Source organism: Micrasema longulum, unplaced genomic scaffold (assembly GCF_059751315.1).
Source record: "Micrasema longulum isolate JH-2025_06_02 unplaced genomic scaffold, ASM5975131v1 h1tg000178l, whole genome shotgun sequence".
Taxonomy (NCBI): Eukaryota; Metazoa; Arthropoda; class Insecta; order Trichoptera; family Brachycentridae; genus Micrasema; species Micrasema longulum.
The window spans coordinates 1194445-1217918 of NW_028277383.1; the positions used below are offsets into that span (position 1 = coordinate 1194445).

A 23474-nucleotide genomic window follows, 5' to 3' on the forward strand; every position below is an offset into this window, starting at 1 on the left:
AATTTTATGCAGGGCGTCGGATTTAAGTAATTTTTCAAATTAATGAAAATTAAAATCTTAAAATAGATTTTTTAAAGTTAATTTATTACAAGTAAATGAACGCTGTTTTTGCTTCCATTCCTGTAATTGCAATGTGGTCACAAGGAAAAATAGCAATATCTGACATAAGCCTTCAATGCAATTCGCTAAACTCAGTGAAAGGGGCAATAAAAGCAGTAGAGTCAAATTCTTTAACTTTCAAATAGTAAAAAAATACTTAAATTAAACAACTTGTTGGAGGTGTTTCATATTTAAAAAGCTATAAAACTTTACTTTTAGTGGTGGAATTGGCCCTTGGTGGATTTCTGTAATATATTTTTTTAATATTCGTTATTATTCATAAACTTAATATTCATATGCTTTGGTGGCCTTATGCTGCAACTAATTAGTTTCGTTTGAGAGGGAACGAGAGCGAAATATGGTTTTGATTGCGTTAGAATGAGATGGATATATGACGAACGAACGAACTTACGAAACGAAATTGTGACAGAATATGCCTGCAGGTAATCGAGCTTGAGACTCTCCGACACGATAAAATATGAGTTCTGTAAGTTATATTCGTTAAAAACCAAGTTTCTGAGATTTTCAGTTATATTTTGAAGAGCTGATTTCACCTGCAACATGTATAATATTTAGGTAGGATGCAACTTGTTGATCCAACTTGTGTTCCAATTTGCAATGATGGAAGTCGCGTATTGTTTGAATTGAAATCTGGGTTAATCGTTATGCTTCTCAGATATCTTTATTCATTGCTAAACACTACAAATTTCTTAATATTGTTGATCGCATAGTTTGTATTTACGATTATAAGATGAGCTGACAGCAACGAGTTATCATTATTATCATCAGTGGTACTAGAGCCCGTTGTGGGCCCTGGCCTCATTCAGAATATGTCTCCATTCCTCCCTGCCTTACGGCTCTTCTTCAGTTCGTCAGACCAATTGCTCTCATGCCACTTTTTACATTATCAAGTCACTTTTGGTCTGGCTGCCGAAGTGGCATTAAGAATTTTACTAGGGGTACGATCATTATTCATTCTGTAGACATGACCAAACTATTGTATTGTAATCACCCTATTATTATAAATTTACAATACTGGGTTCGCCATACAGTTGCCTCTAATTCACGATTAAATCGTTTCCTTCGCACTCCATTTTGGTTTACAGCACTAAATTCCATTCTATGTCAATCGCATAAATCACATTGAATCAGTCCAACATCGTTTGCTTCGAAAAATAGCGTGGATGCTTGGACTAGAGAGAGATAATTATTCTTATGCTGAAATAGAGTCAATGTTAAATATTTCTAGTCTACAAAAACGTAGAACTAATATTGACTCCATATATATGTTCGGCATACTAAATGGTATAATCGATGTTCCATCATTACTGGGACAAGTAAAATTCAATATTCCGACTCGTAGATTGAGAAACAATGAAGTACTGTTCGTCGATCAGCATAGAACAAACTATGGCCTAAATTCTCCAATGACCCGCCTTTGTCGTATTGTTAACTCAAGACAGGATCTGGACTTTTTTGGTTTAAGTTTACAACGATTTAAACGAGCACTAAATAAATAGTCCAGATCTTGTCTCGATGTCCCTTATGTTTGTCAATGCTTCTTTCTTTTTTCTTTAAATTTTTTAAACTACTCTTTTATTGTAATATTTAAACCTTATAAATTGTATACATGGACAATGTCCGTTAATAAATAAATAAATAAATAAATATATTCCTTAATATTTTTCTTTCAGGCAGCAACGAGTAGTAGAATGAATATTGCTTCTGTATTTTTATGTTAACAATTTCTGTTTTTCAATCGCATATTTACAATTATTAAGTAATTTCGTTTTTTTGCGTTTCGGTCGGCAGCTACGAGATTTTTTCACCATTTTGATTAACTTACCACGTATTATGAATATAAATGAAATATTAATTTGATTATGGATTTCCGATGTTATCGTGTGTGAGGAAAACGCTAAAATTAATTGGTGCTGCGTAGAGTGTGGAATGATTGACATGCAAATGAAGTGGGCCCTTTTCAAGATTGAAGTAGTCGTTCGTGTACCTACCGGGGTATTAGTGATGCGAATAGTGAGTTTTTAGTAAAACGATTCGGTTATTTCAATGACGAGAAAAATTAGATAATTATTTTTTGAAAAATAGTTATTATCAAATACCTACGTCCTTCTAATCATTCCATACACATGCGCCCATTTCCGGTGAAGTCAACTAACTGCTGTTTTAAAGATGAAGTAAACTCACTGCTTATATTACCTACACTCCTGTGATCAGTATAATCTAAAAAAAATCCCGGTTATGTACAAAACATCGATGCCAATTAAAAATAACAAAAAATATATTGGCAAAAAGTTAATAAATGTAAAACTTTGAGTACAACATTTTGACCATTTTGTCATTTTGTTTACTCCACCTTGCAATGGGCTGCTCATATAACTAATACTAATTATTATTTTACAACATATGTTAAGCTCTACGTATAACAATAAATTAGAACACAGTGATTCAACGAAATTCACACCTGCTAACGGTCGAGTCTAGATTTCTAATTTAAAAAATATTTTTTTTAACAAACGACCTTATCCATTTGTTTCTGAACACGAGAATCTTGTTCCATTAGAGCATTAGAGGTACAAACGGTAAGTATATTATGTAAAAATATTATGTATTATACATACCCATCTGAACCATTATTTAAATTTGTATCAAGAAAGTATTGACAACTTTCTGGTCAGGCGACTACGGAAGGAGGTCCCAACAGAATGCCCGTACGAGGTTTTCGCATAACCTAAATTACTTAATAAGGAAGTTCAGTGGTTTTTTAAAATTTTTTTATTTGTTAATAGACTATTAAACTAAGTTAATTTTTTATTTTTTTATTTTTATATATCGTATTATCAGCGCTACGATTATTTAGAGTTTTGTATTTCTGAAATAACTCCGCGTGTTACGTCAGAGGTTCGTTTCCGCTTATTCTCATTCAGATCTTCCCATTGGTCCAGAAGCGACAAGCAGACCGGAAATTTTCCATAGCACTCAGATCATAGGTTGATTTACATGAACCAGTGACGTCATTCAAAGTTGTGCGTTTTTATTAAAATATTTTTTATTATTTTTTCCGTACATTTTCAAGAAACTTTGCACTACAATTTAATGCTTTATTTTTTACCCCGCGCAAGAAAATATTTTTTGTATCCCATTTCCCGTAGGGCTGAAGTTACTCATTCCGAGAACACGTTCGATGTTTGCTCGGAGACACTTCAATTATGGCTCCAAGAGTGTTCAACGTCTTGTATAAACATACTAAGTTATCCAAAACAACGTCTCTATTTAAGATGAAGATCCCCTTTTGGATTTTATCGGGGGTAGAGACCACTAAGATCGCTTCGGGAATAAATATATAATATCGATGCTGTATATCATCTTTGAATAAACTTAATAGTGATGCTTAATAATTTGTGAATATATATTTTAACTATTGCAAATAGAAGCATAAAATTATTAATTATCATGTTTATTAAATTACATATTCTACCATATAGATGTCTTACTATTATTACTTTATTGAATTAGTTTGTATTTATTTTTACTATCAATTAATTACTGAATTGAATTATAAAATTACTATAAATTATTTATTAAATATTGCCATGTATTATTAAATAACTTTTCTGCATTCCATTTCTTGACATGTATAAATTTTTATTATTTATAGTTTTTTTTATTATTATTTTGTATATTGTTTAATGTGTTTATAAATGTTTTGATTTACACATAGAAGAGTGCTGACTTAACACGGAATTTTCTAACAAGTCGGGACATAAAAAAATATAATTGTGTACTGTGTGCAATAAATGAATAAATAAATATTTTTTTGTAGTAAAAAAAAATTCTGAAATAAAATAGATACCAGCAGAAATTTCGATATCAAAGAGCTTTCGTCTAAATTAGCAGTTTTTTTTTTTCAAATACCCTGTAAAATTAAAATAAGTCAAAATAAAACTAATACTGCGCACCAAAAAAGGTAAATGAAAGAACAAGTATTTTATCATCACCGACTTAAAATAAATTCAACAAATTATTTGAAAATGAATTAATCAATGTTTGATGCATGTTTATGAATGCTCTACGAGCACCCCAACTCAACGCGGATTTTCTAGCGAGTCGGGATAAGTTCACAGGCATGGGTCGTTCCTGGTTATGTCACTATAAACTGTGCCTCTGTACTTAATAAATGTTAAGAGGAAATGTGGTGGTAGCGAAGTTTAAAGAATGCGTATATATACATAGTTTTTCTGTCACCCTCTCGCAGACACCTCCCCAAAATTGTGCGAAAAAGACAACTGTACGTCGGCGTCGGACTGGTCTTGCCTAGCTAAAATCGACAAAATTGAAGGTTTTGTTTTCCCATTTTCTGCGCAAAACTTAACGGATTTTGTTTTTTTTTTTTAATTATAAGAATGAAGTTCTAGCTCCCATAAGAAAAAAATTATCAAAAAACAAAAACAAAAAAATACGAAAATAGTAATTTTCTATAGTATGTAAATAAACCATTGCTCTAGTGCCACTATCCAGGGAGAAAATATAAGAATACGTTTGAGTAAAGTAAATTATACCGCATGTCCTCTTAATGCAAAAATGTAAAAACTATTGTAAATGAACTTTGCTTTTACTGCTGAGTCAATAAATTATGTCTACCGGTTTCAAATCTAGCTACAATGTTGAAAATCCTCAAAATATATCATAATATATTTTTATTTGTTTTTAACCATAGCCAAGTCATATTTATAGTGTTATATTGTGTTGTTTTTTGGGTTTTTACTGTTGTTGTTTTATTCATAAAATTATCTGCCTAAACTAACATTTTTGAAAACTGACACATGAAAAGGTTCTCTAATTATACAAAAACAAAAAACGTTAAATTTATGAACATTTAAATGGTTATTCTCATAACTAAATGATTTTAATCGGATTCCTATTTTATCAATTGGTCATGGGCATCTCTATTTCATAGGTACCACGGGCATGTCAATTAAAATGCTACCTTTTAATTAAACCTTTTAGGTTATGTGATAATGTGTTTGCTTTCGTTAGTAAAATAATATGATATCAGATATCACAGAGCCGGATTTAGGAATATCGTTATTGGCAAGTTTTATCGTCGCGTTTCTAAAAAAAAAAAAAAACAATACGACTAATTTGAAAACAATGAAACCTTTCTTTTTAAAGGAGAAATAATAGTTGAAAACAGTTTTACACTTCGAATTCTTGATTGTTTATGAGGACGTCCTTTAATCGTCTGCTTCTTTGCTCCAGACTGATGGATCCCTTTACTTAGGCGGGAAGCTTGTTAAACCATTTATCTCGTGAATTTACATTCAACACACGGAATAAAGTGTTTTCTACGGCCGCGAGAGCGGTTTAGAATACCACTCCTACTGTGTTAACCAGCCTACGCTACGTCAAACTAAGATATTTTTCATTAAATATTTTTATATGTAGCATTCATCAAACATTTGTGATTTATGTCAACATTTTATAATTTCAATGTTGTTAATCAGGTTAACCCAGTGAGACAGATAATTTAAAAACAAATATTTAATAAAATACAACCAGTACTTAATTTAAACTTAAATCTCTTCTAATTTTTAAAAACTTTTTTTATTGATTGTATATTATAGTTGATGATGATTTTATTGAAATTTTTCAGTGTCACTAAAAAATGCCTTATACAACCTTGGACTTTGCTGTATAAATACTTGTCTCTTTTAACCACTAGGCAAATTCGGTGACATTTTATAATAAAAAAAAAAAAAATTCTCATTAATTAATAATATTATATTTAAAAATCCCTCGTCATTACTTACAATATTCCCGTTATTTAAACCCCCCGTTTATTACCTCCTCCCACCGCTGTCAGTACCTAGATATTTAACTTAGAAATTTAGAAGGAACTGTGCCTTTCGAAAACAAGTAGTGCATTGAAATAAACTCAAGTGGTCAAAAACAAAGTGTTTTGTTGATTATTAATTTAACTATGTTATTCCACAAATTTAATGCCGATTCACTTAATAATATAGGGTAGAATTATGTCAAACACAACTTTGAAAATAAATAAATAATCTTAAAATTGTTTTCAAATTCATTATTTTTTTTAAATTGAAAATCCCGGTTTTGGTCCTGCGCAGTATTGAAGATTGTATCTCCACTCTTGACACAAATCGTTAGGTTTTCAGTCAAATTGATTGGTCTTGATTGTATGTAGGTTGATAGGCAATGCAGTTACTAACTTAATGGATACTTTGTATACATTATACATTTACCCGAAACCCGAACAAGACGTGGGTGTACAAAAATAATTTGAATAAAAATGCTAGGATATTAATTTTATAGTAAAAATAATGTTTAACAACGACAAAAGCATAAAAAACCAGAAACATTCGTTAGTTATTTCAAAACAAGCTCTAAATTCACCGTAATGTTGTTTGTATGAAATTTATTATAACAAAGAAGTTTAATAGTTCAAAATAATCTTTACAAAAAAACAGGGCTAGTAAATAGTGATCTATTTATTTGTTTACATACATTAGTTTATTGCATATTATTTGAGACATAAGTTCCAACTCCATAGCACTAAAAGTCCTGTGTTGAGATGGGATGAGCAATTGAAGCCTTCGCACAATTTGTTGTTTTGAGATAATCAAATAAAACATTAACTTAGTCTTAATAATATACTTTACTACATTTACATTTAAAATACAATAAAAATAAAATACTCCCAACAAAATAATAGTGGTAGAAAAACAGAACAATCATGAACATTTTTAAAGATATAAGAAAAAATAGTTAAATTCCATGCATTCATGATTTATGTCACGACGTAAATCACTAAGATTTTCACCCATTTTGAATTTACAAAGATCACTAATGCAGGAAAGTCAAAGAAAAATTCAAATTATTATTATTCAGGATTGCTAAATATATTTTTTAAATTGGAAATATGGATAGTGTGATGTAGATAGTTACTGCATTCACAACTCACTACAGCCCAAATGTAAGATATATCATTAATTGTGGGAAGGCTTCAATTATTAATTGACACAGACACATGAGTATATCACCACAAATATAGGATCAAAAACACAAAAAATGATCCAAAATACATATACGTATATAGCACATCAATATGGTAAACAGTAAACTCAAACATTCGGAAAATCATCAAGGAGTTTCCCACTCAAATCCCTCCCACTAAGGAAATTAATTCTATGTCCGGGCGGATATAGAATACAGTTCTGAGTGTAAAAAAAAAACCAAAACCCTGAACGAGCGTTTTTGACTGGATGGATAATCTCAGGTTAAAATCCTGAAAGAGGAAATCGAGTGAAGACAAGTCCACTTTGTTGTGTAGTGGTCGGCGCGTTCGCCTACCATTCTTGAGTTCCTGGGTTAGATTCCTGGCAAGGCCGACGTGAAATTTTTATATTAGAAGTGGTTCTACACTTCAATATTTTAATGTTGCTGGACTGGCACCTGAAGTATAAGACTGATCACCTTACCTTTCATGTAACAAAAATGAACTAGATACGTTGCGATTGAAGTGACAATGTAGTACCCTATACACCACTATTAAAAAAACAAATAAATGCTCTAACGAGGCGAAACGATTGTCACATAAATTTTTGTTTTTATATTTGTAAAAATAAAATAAAGTGTTCAGTAGATTCAAATCAGTGTTTGATTTTTATATTGAAAGTTTATACTCATAAACAGGCGACGTGGCGCAGTTGTTAGAAAGCCAACTGTGTCGCGGGTTCGTTTCCTGCTAACTAGCAGACTGCTAGTTAGCAAGAATTTTGCAGGCTAACTTGCAACGCAAGAAAAAGAAACGAGACATATTTTTTCTTGATTGGTCTGGGTGTTGTGGTGTATTTTTCATAGCTTCCTTCCATATCTTCTTTTTCCTACTTGCTGACGCGTCTTTAAAATAAAGACTTGAAGGGTAATTCCTCTTTTTTAAAATTGGTTTAAAAATAATGCGCAGTTATGAAAATGATGATAAATATTCACCAAAACTATAAACGATAAATAAATAGTATATTTCGTTTTGGTGCATAATTGTTTTAGGTATCCGTTAGTTTAGGTACCGACAGTACCTACAAAAAAGGGTATACACATAATACAAGGCTAGCACAACGTAAAGGCTTGTCAGTACCGAGGTTTTTAAACGAGTATAGCCAAAGAATACTTCATTATACAATCCATAAAATGTTCAATAAGATTTCTAAGTAGATCTGAAAAGAAAATGTTGACAAAACATTTTAGAAAAAAAAAAGACTCAATGGCTAATATGCAACGAGGCTTTATATAGATTATTATTTGATGTTAACATTTTACTATTTATTTTTTTGTACTTATATTTTGTGTGAAAAATACGTATGCTTATCCTTAAGTTCTTTATAATGTTTATATTACTTTTTAAATTTATATAATTTCTTCAACTTTTTTCTTTGTAAAGGAATAAAAGGAAACCTGCTAAGTTAAGTGGGTTTCTTTATTATTTTTTTATATTTTCTGTTCATGTATGAATCTTCCTTAGTAAAAATATTTTTTTTAAATAAATAAAGAAAATGAAAATAATTTTTAAATTTTTTTTTATTTTTATTATTTTACATATTTATTACAGCAATATATAAGTAATTATTTATACAACAAATTAATTCAGTAGTAAAAGTAAACAGACATATTTTTTATTTTTGCTGTTGGTTCATCTAAACTGCCTAACTAGGGATAGCTTCCCCGTTCTAAGGCAGTAAATTATGTATTTTATAATGATATTTAAAAGTATTTATAGTTTTATCATAATGTGTGCTTTTTCAGTCTTAAAGGTAAACAATGAATATCCAGAGAAAACATAAATAATACCAAAATCTCTATATCCTAAATCCCAAGTAATTACTAGTAAAACAAGCAACCAGCTTACGTCCTTCTACATCGGACAACAAATTCTCTGACTCCCTCCGACCAATATGGATTAAGAATGTAGTCAACAAAATAAAACCAATATTTTTTTTGACCAGTCTGTATTTTGGTTAGCTAGAAGATATTGCTTTGAGCAATAAGTCCGCCAAAGTATTAATTTTTTTGAACTTGAAGTTTTAAATAAATAAATATATGTTTATGTATGTGGGTACGGGTACATGTATATAATAAAAAAAGAAAGAATGAAGAATGATTTAAAGAATTATACATAATATATCAACATACCAAATACAGTTACCGCAGATACTACACAAGAGTTGCGTTTTAAGTGTAGGTAGGTACTTGAAAAATGAGGACTTTATTAGGTTTTCGATGCTAAATCAAACTGAATTAAAATCACTAGAAATGTAGCAGTTGATCCAAATATCTAAAATAAAAAAAATATATTAACATGTCATTAGATTTTGATTTGATAGATTTAATATTAGTGCATTTTTGTACTGATTAACTTAATTATTTTTAATTACATTTTTTTTCCAAGCGTCAAACACATACGTGATCGGTAAATTACTAAAATTCTGAAGCGTCATAGACTGAAAACTTTGAAAATTAAATATGAGCATATTTTTTTTAATTATTTCTAAAACAATGTAGGTAAGATAGGTGTTAAGTCGAACTGATAAAAACTGATTTTGATGTAAACCTAAACGATAATTCTTTAAAATAAGTCTAATTTCGTGTCGTGTAAACCATTGTACTAGTCGTACTTTTTATTGTATTTATTTATTTAGCTTGGAAATTTATAATATTACGTAAATTTTCTTACAGGTATAACACTACGAAGAATTTGGATCGATAATTGGAGACGCTTTTTGCTTCCCTGAGAACTTCTGGTAACTCGTTAAACGCCAGACCTTTGTAGAAAAGGCTGTATCGAGTTTCAGTCAATTTCACCTTAGGAAACCCGAAATCCACACCAATTCTTGTTCCATACTTCAGGAAGCAGTCTGTTTTCATCTTGTTAATGCAAAAAAATACGTCTGAGTCTCGGCACGTGCAACGCAGTTTAAAGTATAAATAAACGAGGTAAAGTTCATTCAAATCTTTAATAAACCTTAGCTTACAGTGTGCGTAAAAAAAATTCGAATAAGTCATTTAAATGTGCGTGCTTACACAAGAAAATATCTTGTGTTAACTTGGTTCACCTACAGGCACTAGCACATTAACATAGTCTTAAAATATAAATAATATTTTGATTATTATTGTTTTTATTTTAAAAAATTAAATTGTTTTGTTTATTTATTTATTCATATTTTTTTCCATTATAAACTATGATTAATAATAAAAATAAAGGGACCTCACTGGGGTTACCCGTGCCGAGGACACTTAAGAATATACTTTTTTTTAAAAATATTTTTACATTTGCGAATAAACGAAGACTTTATAAGATCCTTGACTTTAAAAGACTTAATAAACAAAGATAATTAACAAAATGTTCTTACAGTTTTATTTATGTTTATAATTCATTTATGTACATCTATATTATTTATATTGCAAAACGCACAATGAAATAACAAAAACATAACATAAGCTATACATTTGTAGAGCAGTTGATTCAGTTGATTGGTTTGGGCGAATGAGACAATCCATTTTACTTCTACCTAGCTCCACTATACATTTTTTTAAATCCTTTTTGAACATTTTTCGTTACTAATATAGTTTGAAAACAATCGTAATATAGGTTTACAGAAATTAAATATAATCATTTTGTAATTTCTCTCTGCATATATATTCTCAATTCTCACATGTAAAAAAATATAAAAAAGTGTATTGTTAAGTGTCCTCGGTACGGGTAACCCCAGGGAGGACACATTATTTATATTAGATGTTTATTTTTGTTTACAATGTAAAAAAAATAGTTAATAAAAAAATAGGCTTATTAAGCATTCGAATGCATTGTACCTACATATGAATTAATTTCGACTACAGTGGCGCACTTTTTTTTACGGTCCATACGTTTTATTCTTAAGAATAGGGAAACAAATTAACGAATTCCTAAATCACAAATTCAGTTAATCTCATAATAATTTATTGTTTGTTTTGTATTCAGATTTTTTCAAAGATCGATACGTACCGTTGACATCAGTTTTTGGTTAACAGAAAAAAATCCGCCCGCAGTAATTTCTTTGGGTAGTTCCGTTATTTGCAAAATGAAGAGTCTAATCTGGAAAAAATATTTATGTTAAAGAATACCTTATCAGTGGCGGCGTATAGGGGGGGCGGTGGGGGCGGTCCGCCCCGGCTGCCCATCACCAAGGGGTGACACCGTCCACAGTGCAGCTCAAAAAAAATACTCGCGCAACCACGAGCACGGCTGACAAGCGGGGTGAGCGCGTTGAGCGCGGGAGGCGAGCGAATTCTTCATTCATTATCCATATAAGACACAAATATGTATATTTTTGTAGCGCGATCGAAAGTCAATGCAGTATGTTTACACGCAGGAAATTGCTAATAAAGCTAATAACGTAAATATGTTATTTTTTAATATGCTTTTGAAACCATTAAATATATCAATATCTACTTAAACTTTTACATAAAAAAAACTTAAACTGTCAGGTCAGCCAAACGTCACGCCAACCATTCAATATTTATTTATTGATTTTATTTTTTAATTTATTGCAAAAAAAATAATATGCATACTTAATAACAGGGAATCTATATAAAACCAATTAATGTAAAATGAAAACGGAGTGTTCTCTGTTTATGATAGTCTCCATCTAACATGGCACAGCCTGTTCTAAGATGGAGATTTTCTATCTTTAGAGCATACGTATTCCTATACTAATAAAACAATAACATAAAAAAACTAAAACTACTTAATTATAAATGCCTTGCTAATCAAATGTAAGAAATTAAAAATCGTTATTATTCAAATATAAAGTAAATATATGTGCCAAGAATATATGTTACTTAAACATAAATAATATAGTATAATATATAATAAAACAAATATAAAGCAATGGAATACATAAAAATATAAATAATATGTGTACCAATTATATAAAGTACTACGTTTTTTGATTTACATATATTTTTCAAAAAAATCTCTCGCTACACTATATTCCACACAGTTTTGGCTTTATACGGGACAGTTTGCAAACTGCACAAGAAACTGTACAGTTTACTTCCACAGACGTGCCACAATCTCTATGGTTGCAAGTGCCTACTTACTAAGGAACTGCAAAATAGCCATCTATCTCCCTCTTCTTGAACATTGATTAACCACTTTTCATACCAAGTGTTGCCGCCTCAAATATTTTGTCACCACCGTGTGTGGCCGTCCAGTCAGTCGCAGGTGTAAGGTTTGAGATTCATTGTAAAATGGGACTATTCTGAGCCCGTTCCGAATTTAGCGCTGTGTCTCAGATTCTTCCTAACTATGTGCGTTTCGGTGACTTCATGTGAAAGAAGCTTTTCAAAACTAAAGTTAATTAAATCGTATTTAACATCGACTATGATCCAAGCGCGACTATCCAATCTCTCTATTTTGTCAATTGAAAGGGAATAAAAGTAAACTTTGACCATGTTATTGAATATTTAAGAAAAATATAATCACGTAAGCACGTTTAGTCAGTATTTGTTGTTTATTTTGGGGGTGCTCATTTGAAAACCGCCCCGGGTGCCAACCCACGCTACGCCGCCACTGTACCGTATTACAAAAAACGTTGAATAACAAGCAAACTTTTATATTGTGAATAAATTCAATAAAAAAATATTCTTAATATTGAAAATGCACAAAATTAATATTAAACCGCAGCGAAAACTGTTTGAAAGTAAATAAATTTATTGAATTTGTAGTCATACATTTTATAAATAATATTGGGCTTTGCTTATAAAATATATTGTTACTGTAATAATTTATTCAGTATAATGCTAGAGGGCTTACCAGATCGGTGCAGTCTGAAGAATAGTGGTTAATTCTAAATAGAATTAAAGCAGATTTCTTAGCCTGTAAAATACTTATGCATTTATTAATATAGATACAAAAAAATATTTGAAGTAATTTAACTTTTATTTATTTAAATTTAAGCACATTAGCGGGCTTATTGGTAAATGCGAATTTATTTTAACCAACTAATAAAATAAATAATGCGTTATTTATTTATTTTACTTTCGATACAAAAAAACAAAATAATTTAGATACTAAAATAGAACTAGCAATACATATTTTATGTAGATTAGTAAATAATATTGAAATTTTCTAAATATAAAATATATATTAAATATTTTTTATGTTAGACAATGGCAATACAAAAACGCATCGCAAAATATAAAATATAATAAATAATAAACAAAAAAAATACTATGACAAAAAAAACGGAGATATGTGGAGTTTTTTCGCTTTAGCATAGTATTAAGAAAAAAGCTACAGAAAGGTCAGCCTATTCACTCCATTTCCTTGTTATCTATTTGCGCTGTGACATTTACAAAATTTAATATACCCGCTATCGAGAACCAGCTTACACTTCGCCAGGTACAGTGATTTGAGTTGACAAGATTTGTGTACATAAAATGTATTAAAAACGACTTATATTATTTACCTCTGATATGCACAATTCGCAAACAACAGTTAATCCAATGATACAAAGCATCATGACGACCAATACTACGACAGCATGGAGTGTTTGCATGATTGATAGTTGACTCTGCTGTTGGATTTCTGCAAACCAATAAAACCTGAAACAGAAAATAGAATTTACATTATCCCTTATAATTAATACCTACAGCGTTTTGAAAATATAATCTATGTTTTTAGGTTTCTAGAATAAGGAATATAAAATAGAATAGGAAATAAAAAATGTTTTCTTACACGCGGTAAAAATTATGGTATTAAATTGTACGGCGAAATCTCTCGAAAATCTGTGAAAAAATACGTTTTAATAAAAATGAACTACTTTAACACTTCACAAGTTCTAGTGAACAGCTGTTTAGAATAGCCTATCAATTGATAATTATGTGTTTTTTTTAACCTCAGAGTAATAATTCTCTAGAGAAGCCCGTAAGCTTTATTGGATAGAACAATTCTTATTCGCCCAAACCAATATTAAATCAACTGCTCCACAAGTGTATAGTTTGTTAGGTTAGGTTTTTGTTATTTGATTGTGCGTTTTGTAATATAAATAATATAAATGTACATAAATTAATTACACCGCAAGACAAAAAAAATTACGAGTTTACCTGCTACCGCGCCCCTTGACTTTACTGAACCCTTTTTCTAAGAAATCCTTTATCGATACCTCTTTCTTTTGTTTAATAAATTAAGGACACTATGTGTCACCTTTCTACAATATTTACATTTTAAAATGTCTCAACAGTCTTGTTTTACCCGCGTTTGAGTGAACATAACACAACAATCATGGAAAGTGCAAAGCAAATGTCGATTGCGATAAAATCCAAAATAATCACACTGTCGCAAGAAAACATATCTAATTGTGAAATATCTCGTCGAGTTGGGTATTCAGAAGGTGCAGTGAGGTTTTTATTAAAAAAAATCCAAGAAACTGGATCCATAGAACGGAAAAAAGGAAGCGGACGGAGGCGCGTGACATCTGCCCGAGATGATCGCTTAATAAAAAAAATTGTTATGCGCGATCGATTTTTAACGGCACCTGAAATACACGCAGAGGTGCAGTCTACCAGCACATCAACATTTTCAGTAAAAACAGTGTCCAGGCGGCTGTTGGAGCATGGTTTCCAAGCACGGAGTCCCGCAAAGAAACCATTACTCACGGACAAAATGAAGAAGGCTAGACTGGATTGGGCGAAAGAGCACCAGAATTGGACCTTGGAGGATTGGCAAAATGTTTTTTTCTCTGATGAATCAAAATTCAACCTTTTTGGTCCAGACGGCAGAAAGATAGTTCGACGAAAACGTGGGGAAAGATATCATCCGTCGTGCGTCACTCGAACCGTTAAACATTCACCCTACGTGATGATTTGGGGGTGCATGACAGCATACGGTTTAGGACCTCTAAATTTTGTACAGGGTACGATGAATGCCATTCAGTACAAAAAAGTGTTAAAAAAACATATTATTCCAACAATCGAGGACATTACGCAGTATACCGCGGACCCAATTTTTCAGGACGATTCTGCGCCGTGCCATAGAGCCCGCACTGTGAGTACAAATATATATATTTTTAAATGCATTTTGTGACCACATGATAAATAATTTATTGTTTTTTTATAGATCAATGAATTCAAGGAGAAAATTGGCTTAAAATCGTTGACGTGGCCCGGGAATAGCCCTGATTTGAACCCGATAGAAAATTTATGGGCGATTATGAAAAAAAAAGTCGGGAAAAAAAAATCAAAAAACATTGAGGAATTAAAAAAAAACTTAATTCAAGTTTGGGAAGAAGAAATAACATCAGAAATTTTAGATTCGCTTTACGCTTCTCTAAATAATAGAATTTTACATGTTATAAAAAATAAAGGTGAATTCACTAAGTACTAAATATTTTTGAATGTTATAAATATGTTTAAATGTAAAATACTTTAATTTAAAATAAAGCGATAAGAACCTACTTCTTAAATATGAATTAAAAAATAACATGTCTTTTATTATTCCATCACAAACACTCGACCATAAATGAACCGTTATGGGTCTCTAAGGTTCGGGTAATCTGATACCTGATATATAATGGCAATTTCTAAGTACAATTCATGAGTAAGATTTTTTATTTTAACCTTGAAATAACGAGTAGTCATCACATATGTCAAACAATATAAAAAAAACTAATTAAATATCAAGAATAATTCATTATATGTCAATTTTAGTTTTTTTTGAGAACTCGTAAATTTATTTGTCTTGCGGTGTATAAACATAAATATGTCGTATTTAAAACTGTCTGAACATTTTGTTAATTATTTCTGTTTATTAAGTTAGTCTTCTTTGTTTATTCTCAAATGAAAAAATATTAATTAAAAAAAGTATATTGTTAAGTGTCTTCGGCACGGGTAACCCCAGTGAGGTCACATTATTTTCATTATTAATTATAGCTTGTATCGGGTTGTGGTCCCGTGGCAAGTGTCTCGGACTCACGGATCAAAGATCCGTGGTTCGAATCCCACTCTACCCCAACTTGGTTCCCATTTTCAAATAGTGAGTTATTTACAACTCGTTGAAAATGGCCCTCAAAATTAAATATTTGCGTAAATTATAAGAACGCAAATATTTCTTAAAAAAAAAAAAACAAAAAACATGAAAATATATATTTTTTTAAAAAAGGCTCCAAATTTTTGGTTTGTTTTTTAGTTTAACAAATGTGTAATTGACGGTTTTGGTTAGCGCTCGCAATTCTCAACCCGAGTACATACGCCCCGGCCCGTTGTATTGCTGTAATATGTAGCTAACTTCATGATAAATAATCATAGAATGGTTTTTCTCCATATGGGCGACTCTATTAGGTTATCACTCTAAGGTTTTGACATATTTTCGGTTTCTGGGAATCGTGTTTTGACATATTTCCTATGTTTAGCGTTTTTTCATACGCACGGTTTTTTTTAATGTCAAGACAACTCATTGACGACAGTCAATGATGTCACGGACGGATCGATTTCAAAATAACAAAACTTAAAATCAAAGCGATGATAATACGATACATAACAATGTATATTTTTTTTAATTTGGCTTAGTTTGATAGTCTTTTAACAAATAAAAAAATACAATTTAACTTCCGCATTGTAAGTCCATAATTATTTAATGTTTTCCTGGAGTTTAAATATAAATTATAGTAAACAAATTACAACAGGGATGGAGAATACCTTAAATAATGGAATATGGAAGTCAAGGCATTTACAGGGCTTATGACCCGTCATTGGCTGGTTTAAGTGGCCACTTTACACACTGTGTAACATTCACCATTTTGCCTATGTTTGAACATCCATATTTCTTCAATTCTTCCATCTGTTGATTTTAGTGAAGTTAAAGAGCTGAAACCTTCATTGTTGTGAAGCGATTCATCTGACTGAATTATTTCACATACTAGGCAACGCCTGAACACAATTTTTCAATTTTTAAACTTCTTCTTGGACCAGTTGGTTTCATTACGAAATCCAGTCTTTTGTCTATGAACATTTGGACAAACTCAAATATTGTAAATTATAGTAGTTTAGCTTAGGGTTTATAATGTTTTGTCTTATTGTTTTAACTTTTTTACATTTTCCGAAACTAGCACATTAACTGAGGTAAGACCTATGTAATCAGGGTTCTAAGAATATAAAATCATCATATTTATTGCTGACATATCCATGATATTTATAATGTATAAAGTGTCTGTGTTTTTACGAGGCATCACCGAATTTTTCCGTTTTCAACTTTTCCGGGTTTTCCGAGATTACCCGGGCACCACCGGGGGTGGAGTGTGTACCCGTTTTTCAGACCTTTGTTAATGACCGTTTTAATACCGTAAAAACGGGTCGGTGAAAAACGGAAGTCATTGTTGACAATCCGTTTATTCATACTAGTCCGTTTAAAACTGTCCAACGGTACGGTACAAAAACGGGTACATACCCGTTGCAAAAACGATCGTTAACAACGGGCCTAATTTGTTTTAAAGAAAAAGGTGTAATATTTTTTGATTAAAATTTGGCAACATAATAAGATATTATTACCCACCGTTAGAGCTTGAAGCCATTATAACTTAATATTTATAATAATAATGTAAACATAAAAAAAACTTGTGTTCTTCTATAAAAAGTGCTTACAGTTGTGTGAAAACGGTACAATAAGAAATCCACAGTGTAAATAACATGGACGTGGAATATATTGAATTTAATATTTGTAACAAAGAACACAATTCACAGTGTATCATTTTAGTTTCTAATAAACTGTCTTTAATATTGTTCCTGAAAAGGAAAAAAATGTATTATGTTTTTTTACTATACGATAATTGGCAGATTGTCAAAAAATACTTTTCTATTTACTATAAAAATTAACGATTTGCGAATGTAGAGGAAAGTGCCCATATTTCGATTACCGTTTTTGTGATATAGAATTCAAAATATAAAACTATGATCTACGATTTGGCATTATCTATTACTTCATTAAATATTCCATTGACTAATTCAAAGTCCATCGAAAAGAAAAAAAGGTAAAAAAAATATTTTGGGGTGGGGAAAATAGGGTGTTAATTGCGGACACACTGGGTGCCTAATTTCAATAATTATTTATTTATTTATACATTTTATCATATATACATGTTTTGTTAACTTTGCACAGCTAACAAAAGTACATTCCCCGTTCCAAGTTAGACAATTACCTTTTAATACATAATAATAATTTACAAGTTAATAGAAAGAACAGACAAATGAAATATAAACTATATATACATATACATACATACATATACACACACACACACATATATATATATATATATATATATATATATATATATATATATATATATATATATATATATATATATATATATATATATATATACATACACATAAATATACACATATACACATACATACACACATACATATACCCATGCGCATACACATACAAACGTACATAAAAGATACACAATTTCATTAATATATGCGAAACTTCATGATTGCAATTTGTTTTTTAAAAATTATTCTTTATTTTTGTATTTTATTTTTAAAATCCAGTAAGAATCTCAAATCCGCGACATGCATCAACCTCTCTGACACCCTATGACCAATGTCATGAAATACTAGAGATAAAAAAAACAGCTTACGAGAAAAGATTTTTTAATTTGATTTAATTTACGATTTTTTAGTTTATATTTAGTACATTTTTTATTACATAATTTATCACGTTTTTCATGAAAACAAAAATCCCACATAGGCATGGACTGTGCGTGGGTATACTAAATCTAGAATACACGATGAAATCTAAGGTGTAGATTCCTTATATGAAAAACAAAATTGAAAGTTACATTCAGGTTGTTTTTTTTAAACGAGAGTATGTGGAAAATAGATAATAGGATAAATAAAAATACTTGTAGAGCAAAAAATTATCAAATTAAAAGTTTATCTGGAGAAGAAACATTGACATTTATATTTTTGACCCAGTTTCTAGAATTATTAGAAGAAAGAAAGCTTAAGTTATCATTTTCCGTTGTGTCTTTTAAGTAGGAGTTATACAGCTTAGGAGCAAGGACATTTGCATGCCTCTGCCCGAGTGTTTATTTACAAAATGGAATCTCCAACACTTGATTTCTTCTTTGAATATGGCAAGAGCAATATTCAACGTCCGCGTTACCAAAACCTTAGAAATGGTAGGCGAACGCGTCAACTGTCACAACAAGGTGGATTTATCTCCGATCGATTTCCTTATTCAGGACCTATATCTGAGAACAGCCATCAACCTGAAAACACTCGTCCAGGGTTCTGGTTATCTTTCACACACAGAATTGTATTTTTCATTACCATGGACAAATAGAATTTCATGTATTGTGGCCAAATGCACTATCACGCAGCGGTTGTTATTACGCCACAAATACATGAATACTAATATATTGATGAAGAAATATTATAAATGTACTGTCAAATAAGTTTTGACGTAGTTGATGGGGTGGGGTGCTGCTGTATTAATTCACTAACTTGAAAAATATATTAATAATGATATGGATGAAAAGAAATCATACTAACCTTCTGGTAAATATGTGTTTCGTGTGATATTCGGACGAAAACTTCGTTTTTTGAAATTTTAATATCGATCCCAAAATCTGTTTATTTATGAAATGAAATCTCTGCTTTATCAGAGACACATAAGTACAGAAGATACACGAAACTGCACAATGCAGTACGTTTGGAATGACGAATAGCAACGTGAACTGCGCTCGGTATGACGTCATCTCGCGCCAGTGGGCTCCAAAGTCGAGAGAACTGGACGATATGAAGAAGACGTATAGCAAGGTAACGAGAGATATTATACGCCTTTTAGCTTGCTTGTATGGAATTTTGATTCCCATGTTTGCCAAGACATTGTCGATGCTTTGCAAAGAGTCGGCGATACTTTCAAACTTCTTCTGTCCTGTGATTTCGTTTAGGTAAATAGATAGGGACGATAGGAATCCTAGGTATAGCCTCAAGCGAATCGTCATCTGAAAAGTTCATCCCTGATTATTAGCAAAAGGACAATGACGTATCATAAACAGACACGTTATTACTATACTAGCTCCATTTAAGATACTCATATAAAACACTGCGCTGACCTCAACAATTTTACAAAAAGATATAGAAAATTACATTAGAAGTACACTGGAACCTCTTTTTATTCGGAGATACTTCCATACAGAAACGTGTAAAAAAATATGTTAAAATAAAAAATGCTGGATTGGTTTCCTTATGTAAAAATTAATTTGGGATTAAAAAAAAGAAATTATGTACTATTTATTGTACCTTGTACATGATACCACGATACCCTAAATCGTAACATGATTATTCACTATTATTATCGTAATAATATATATTATATGCAAAGTGAGTAAAAGAGCGATGTACATAAGGCATTTCAATAACGAATTGTGTGATTATATTCTTACACTATTACACATAGAAAAATCAAAGTTCAAAAATGTTAATAATAATTTATTTTTTGGACTGTGTTACGGGCACTCGCAATACTTGACTTCAGGTGCCAGGCCTGCCAAAGCAGCAACACAACACGTCACCGACAACTGAAAAACTAAATTCAGACTCTCTTATTTATTTATTTAACTTTTTGTACATAATGTTATTTGTACATTGGCGGGCTTATTGCCATGTAGCAATTTCTTTCCACCAACTAATAAAATAAAAGTTTTATTTTTATAATTCAAGTTACAGAACATATTCAATAGAAAAAATATTAAAAAGCTAAAGATATATAAAAATAGAAATAAACGTATTTGTTTATAAATTACCTCAAATCAAAACTATTACTCAATGGGAAAAAGGAAAAAAGAGCAAAAAAGAAAGGAGGAGAGATTAAGGAAGAGAAAGGAGATGTTTCTTCAGACGTGATTCAAACAAAGCTAATGTAGTAACACCTTTGATGGTGGATGGGAGATGATTCCACAGTCGAGACGAATGGACACTATATGAGTTAGAGAAGAAAGAGGAATTGTGGATGGGTATTAAGAGAGCGCCTTGAGAATTAGAACAAAGAGGTAAACCATAAACTGATAAGCGTTGAAATTTTTCACGCAGGAATATAGGAGCTATATATGTACCTCTCTTACCCTGGCGCTGATTTTGGTTGTTTCGGCACGACGTTGTTTACGACTTTCAACATTTAACATAAATTAAATTCATATATGGTGGTTTGGTTTCGTCAGTATTGTTGGCATACGTTTTATTATATTTTTTCCTTGTTATAGTTAATAAAGTTAACAATAAACTCCACACAATACACAAGATAAATATTTCATTTATACACGCTCATTCCCGAACAACAAAACTTTCGGGTAAGTAAAAATTCCATTCAATCACTATATACACGAAAACAGTGTAAACCAAAGTTCCAGTGTACATACCAATATTCATGTGAGAATAACTAGCAGGTAAAGCCGACTGTAACAAGGCAGATAATTTGTTCCTTCTGGCTTCATTTAATTGGCCCTTTGGGTCTCATATTATTGGTCCTTAGGAATTTGATTAATTGAGATATCGGACACTCGAAAATTTCAGCTCTCTATGCGTGTTTATTGCTCTTCTATTACGCGCTAATTACACTCTATTGCAAAATAATAATTAACATAAATAATATAATTTTTATGTTTCAGCTTGCTTTTGTCCTACGTAAAGAAGAATAAATAACTATATGAAATAAATCAGTTAAAATGTTTTACACCTTGGCCTTTTGCCGAAATGCAAATAATCTAACAAAACACAATTTAACCAAGGGAAACAATAACTTTGATATAATTGAAACTTATGTGAATTATTTAATTAGTGTGAATTTTTTCAAGCTCCGTGCTGTATTTCACCACTGTAATTAGACTTTTTGGCATGTTGTAGTGCAAAAAATAAACCAAAAATAACGATGTACACGAATACTCGTAATTAATATAACACCAGCCAAAAATAATTTTGAATGGTATACCACAAAAGTTCAAGCGAATATTGCCTGATGAAAAAAATACAACAAAATGTATTTACGTAAGTAATTTAAGTAAGTTTGAAGTATGTATATATTCTTTCAGTTATTATTTTATTTATTTTGTTCTATGTATGATTTACATGGTATTAAAAAATATTGACAACACAATATGAACATTTGTACTTATTCTAACATTATTGTACATTTTTTATTGTTTTAATTTATAATATTAACACTGTTTTTTTATAATGAACACTAAAATTAACTACTTATTTTATGCATAACTTTGTTTTTTTTAAATACAATTTAATTTGAAATATATTCACACGTTTCTCATTTATGTTTTACGTCATTTTTTCAAACAACTATATTCCTATAAGGAAGTTTTAGGACATTCCTATTGATTAACTTTTCAGTTTTATATTTTATAAGGACAAAATTGAATCCAACTAGAAAAATACACGACAACACGGACATATCTTACCACTTAAAACAAAATATGATATAAAAAAAACCTAACAGTTTTCAATAATAAAATGTTCTACTTTTTTCTGTTGTCTACTTTAAAAAAAAGTTTTGCTTACCCTAACAATAATATTGTTGGTGGCAAAGAAAAAATACGTGATGACTGTCAAGGAATTAAGGAAGAATCCTATGGCGGCCATACATGTCACGGCTGAACCAATAATCGACTTTACAAATCTGTTCCTGGTCATCCGATACGGCGATAGACCGAGCATCTTAGTTCCGTAGTAGAGGGGAGACAGCGAATCCATCAGGGGGCTTCTTTTTCCCCTCTGACACTTTTTGGAATTGATAAACATCGCTAATTTAAAATTATCAATTTATTGGGAAAAAATATGATTGCGAAAAGTGAAAATTTATAAGTAAATTGTCAGTAAAAATATCGTCATTCAAACGAATACCGTCATACCTAATATGTTACTCTATTTTGAAGTATCAAGCTTACGGAATAAGTACATACATCGTCACTAACCCATTCATGACTGAGTATTGTATGCGTTTTTTTATGAAACAGTGCTTTATGATTTTCTTGTTATATAAATACTTTAATATATTTTATTATTTAATTTGATTTTTAGATTTATTTTTTTAATTGTTTTCAGTTTCAGTGCTGCAGAGCAGCGTTTATTTTATAATTAAAAAATACATATAATAATTTGTTACTCACTTAGTCTAAAGACTTTTCGGTGGGACACATTTTTTTTTATGACAGGTTTATATTACATTTATTTTATTTATATTTTACAGATTTATTTATAAACAGGCACTATAAAGTATCTAGAAG

At 30.7% G+C, this 23474-nt stretch overlaps 1 protein-coding gene across 1 annotated transcript; it reads right to left on the reverse strand.

The window, feature by feature from the left end:
* Positions 1-9291: 9291 nt before the first annotated feature.
* Positions 9292-22936, reverse strand: LOC148283935 (gustatory receptor 68a-like). The gene is made up of 5 exons (XM_088242981.1): positions 22750-22936; positions 13644-13779; positions 12989-13051; positions 11177-11266; positions 9292-9469 (listed from the first exon to the last, which is right to left on the reverse strand). The coding sequence occupies exons 2-5, from the start codon at positions 13731-13733 to the stop codon at positions 9404-9406; spliced, it is 309 nt and encodes a 102-aa protein (XP_088099107.1). The 5' UTR covers positions 13734-13779; positions 22750-22936; the 3' UTR covers positions 9292-9403.
* Positions 22937-23474: the final 538 nt, after the last annotated feature.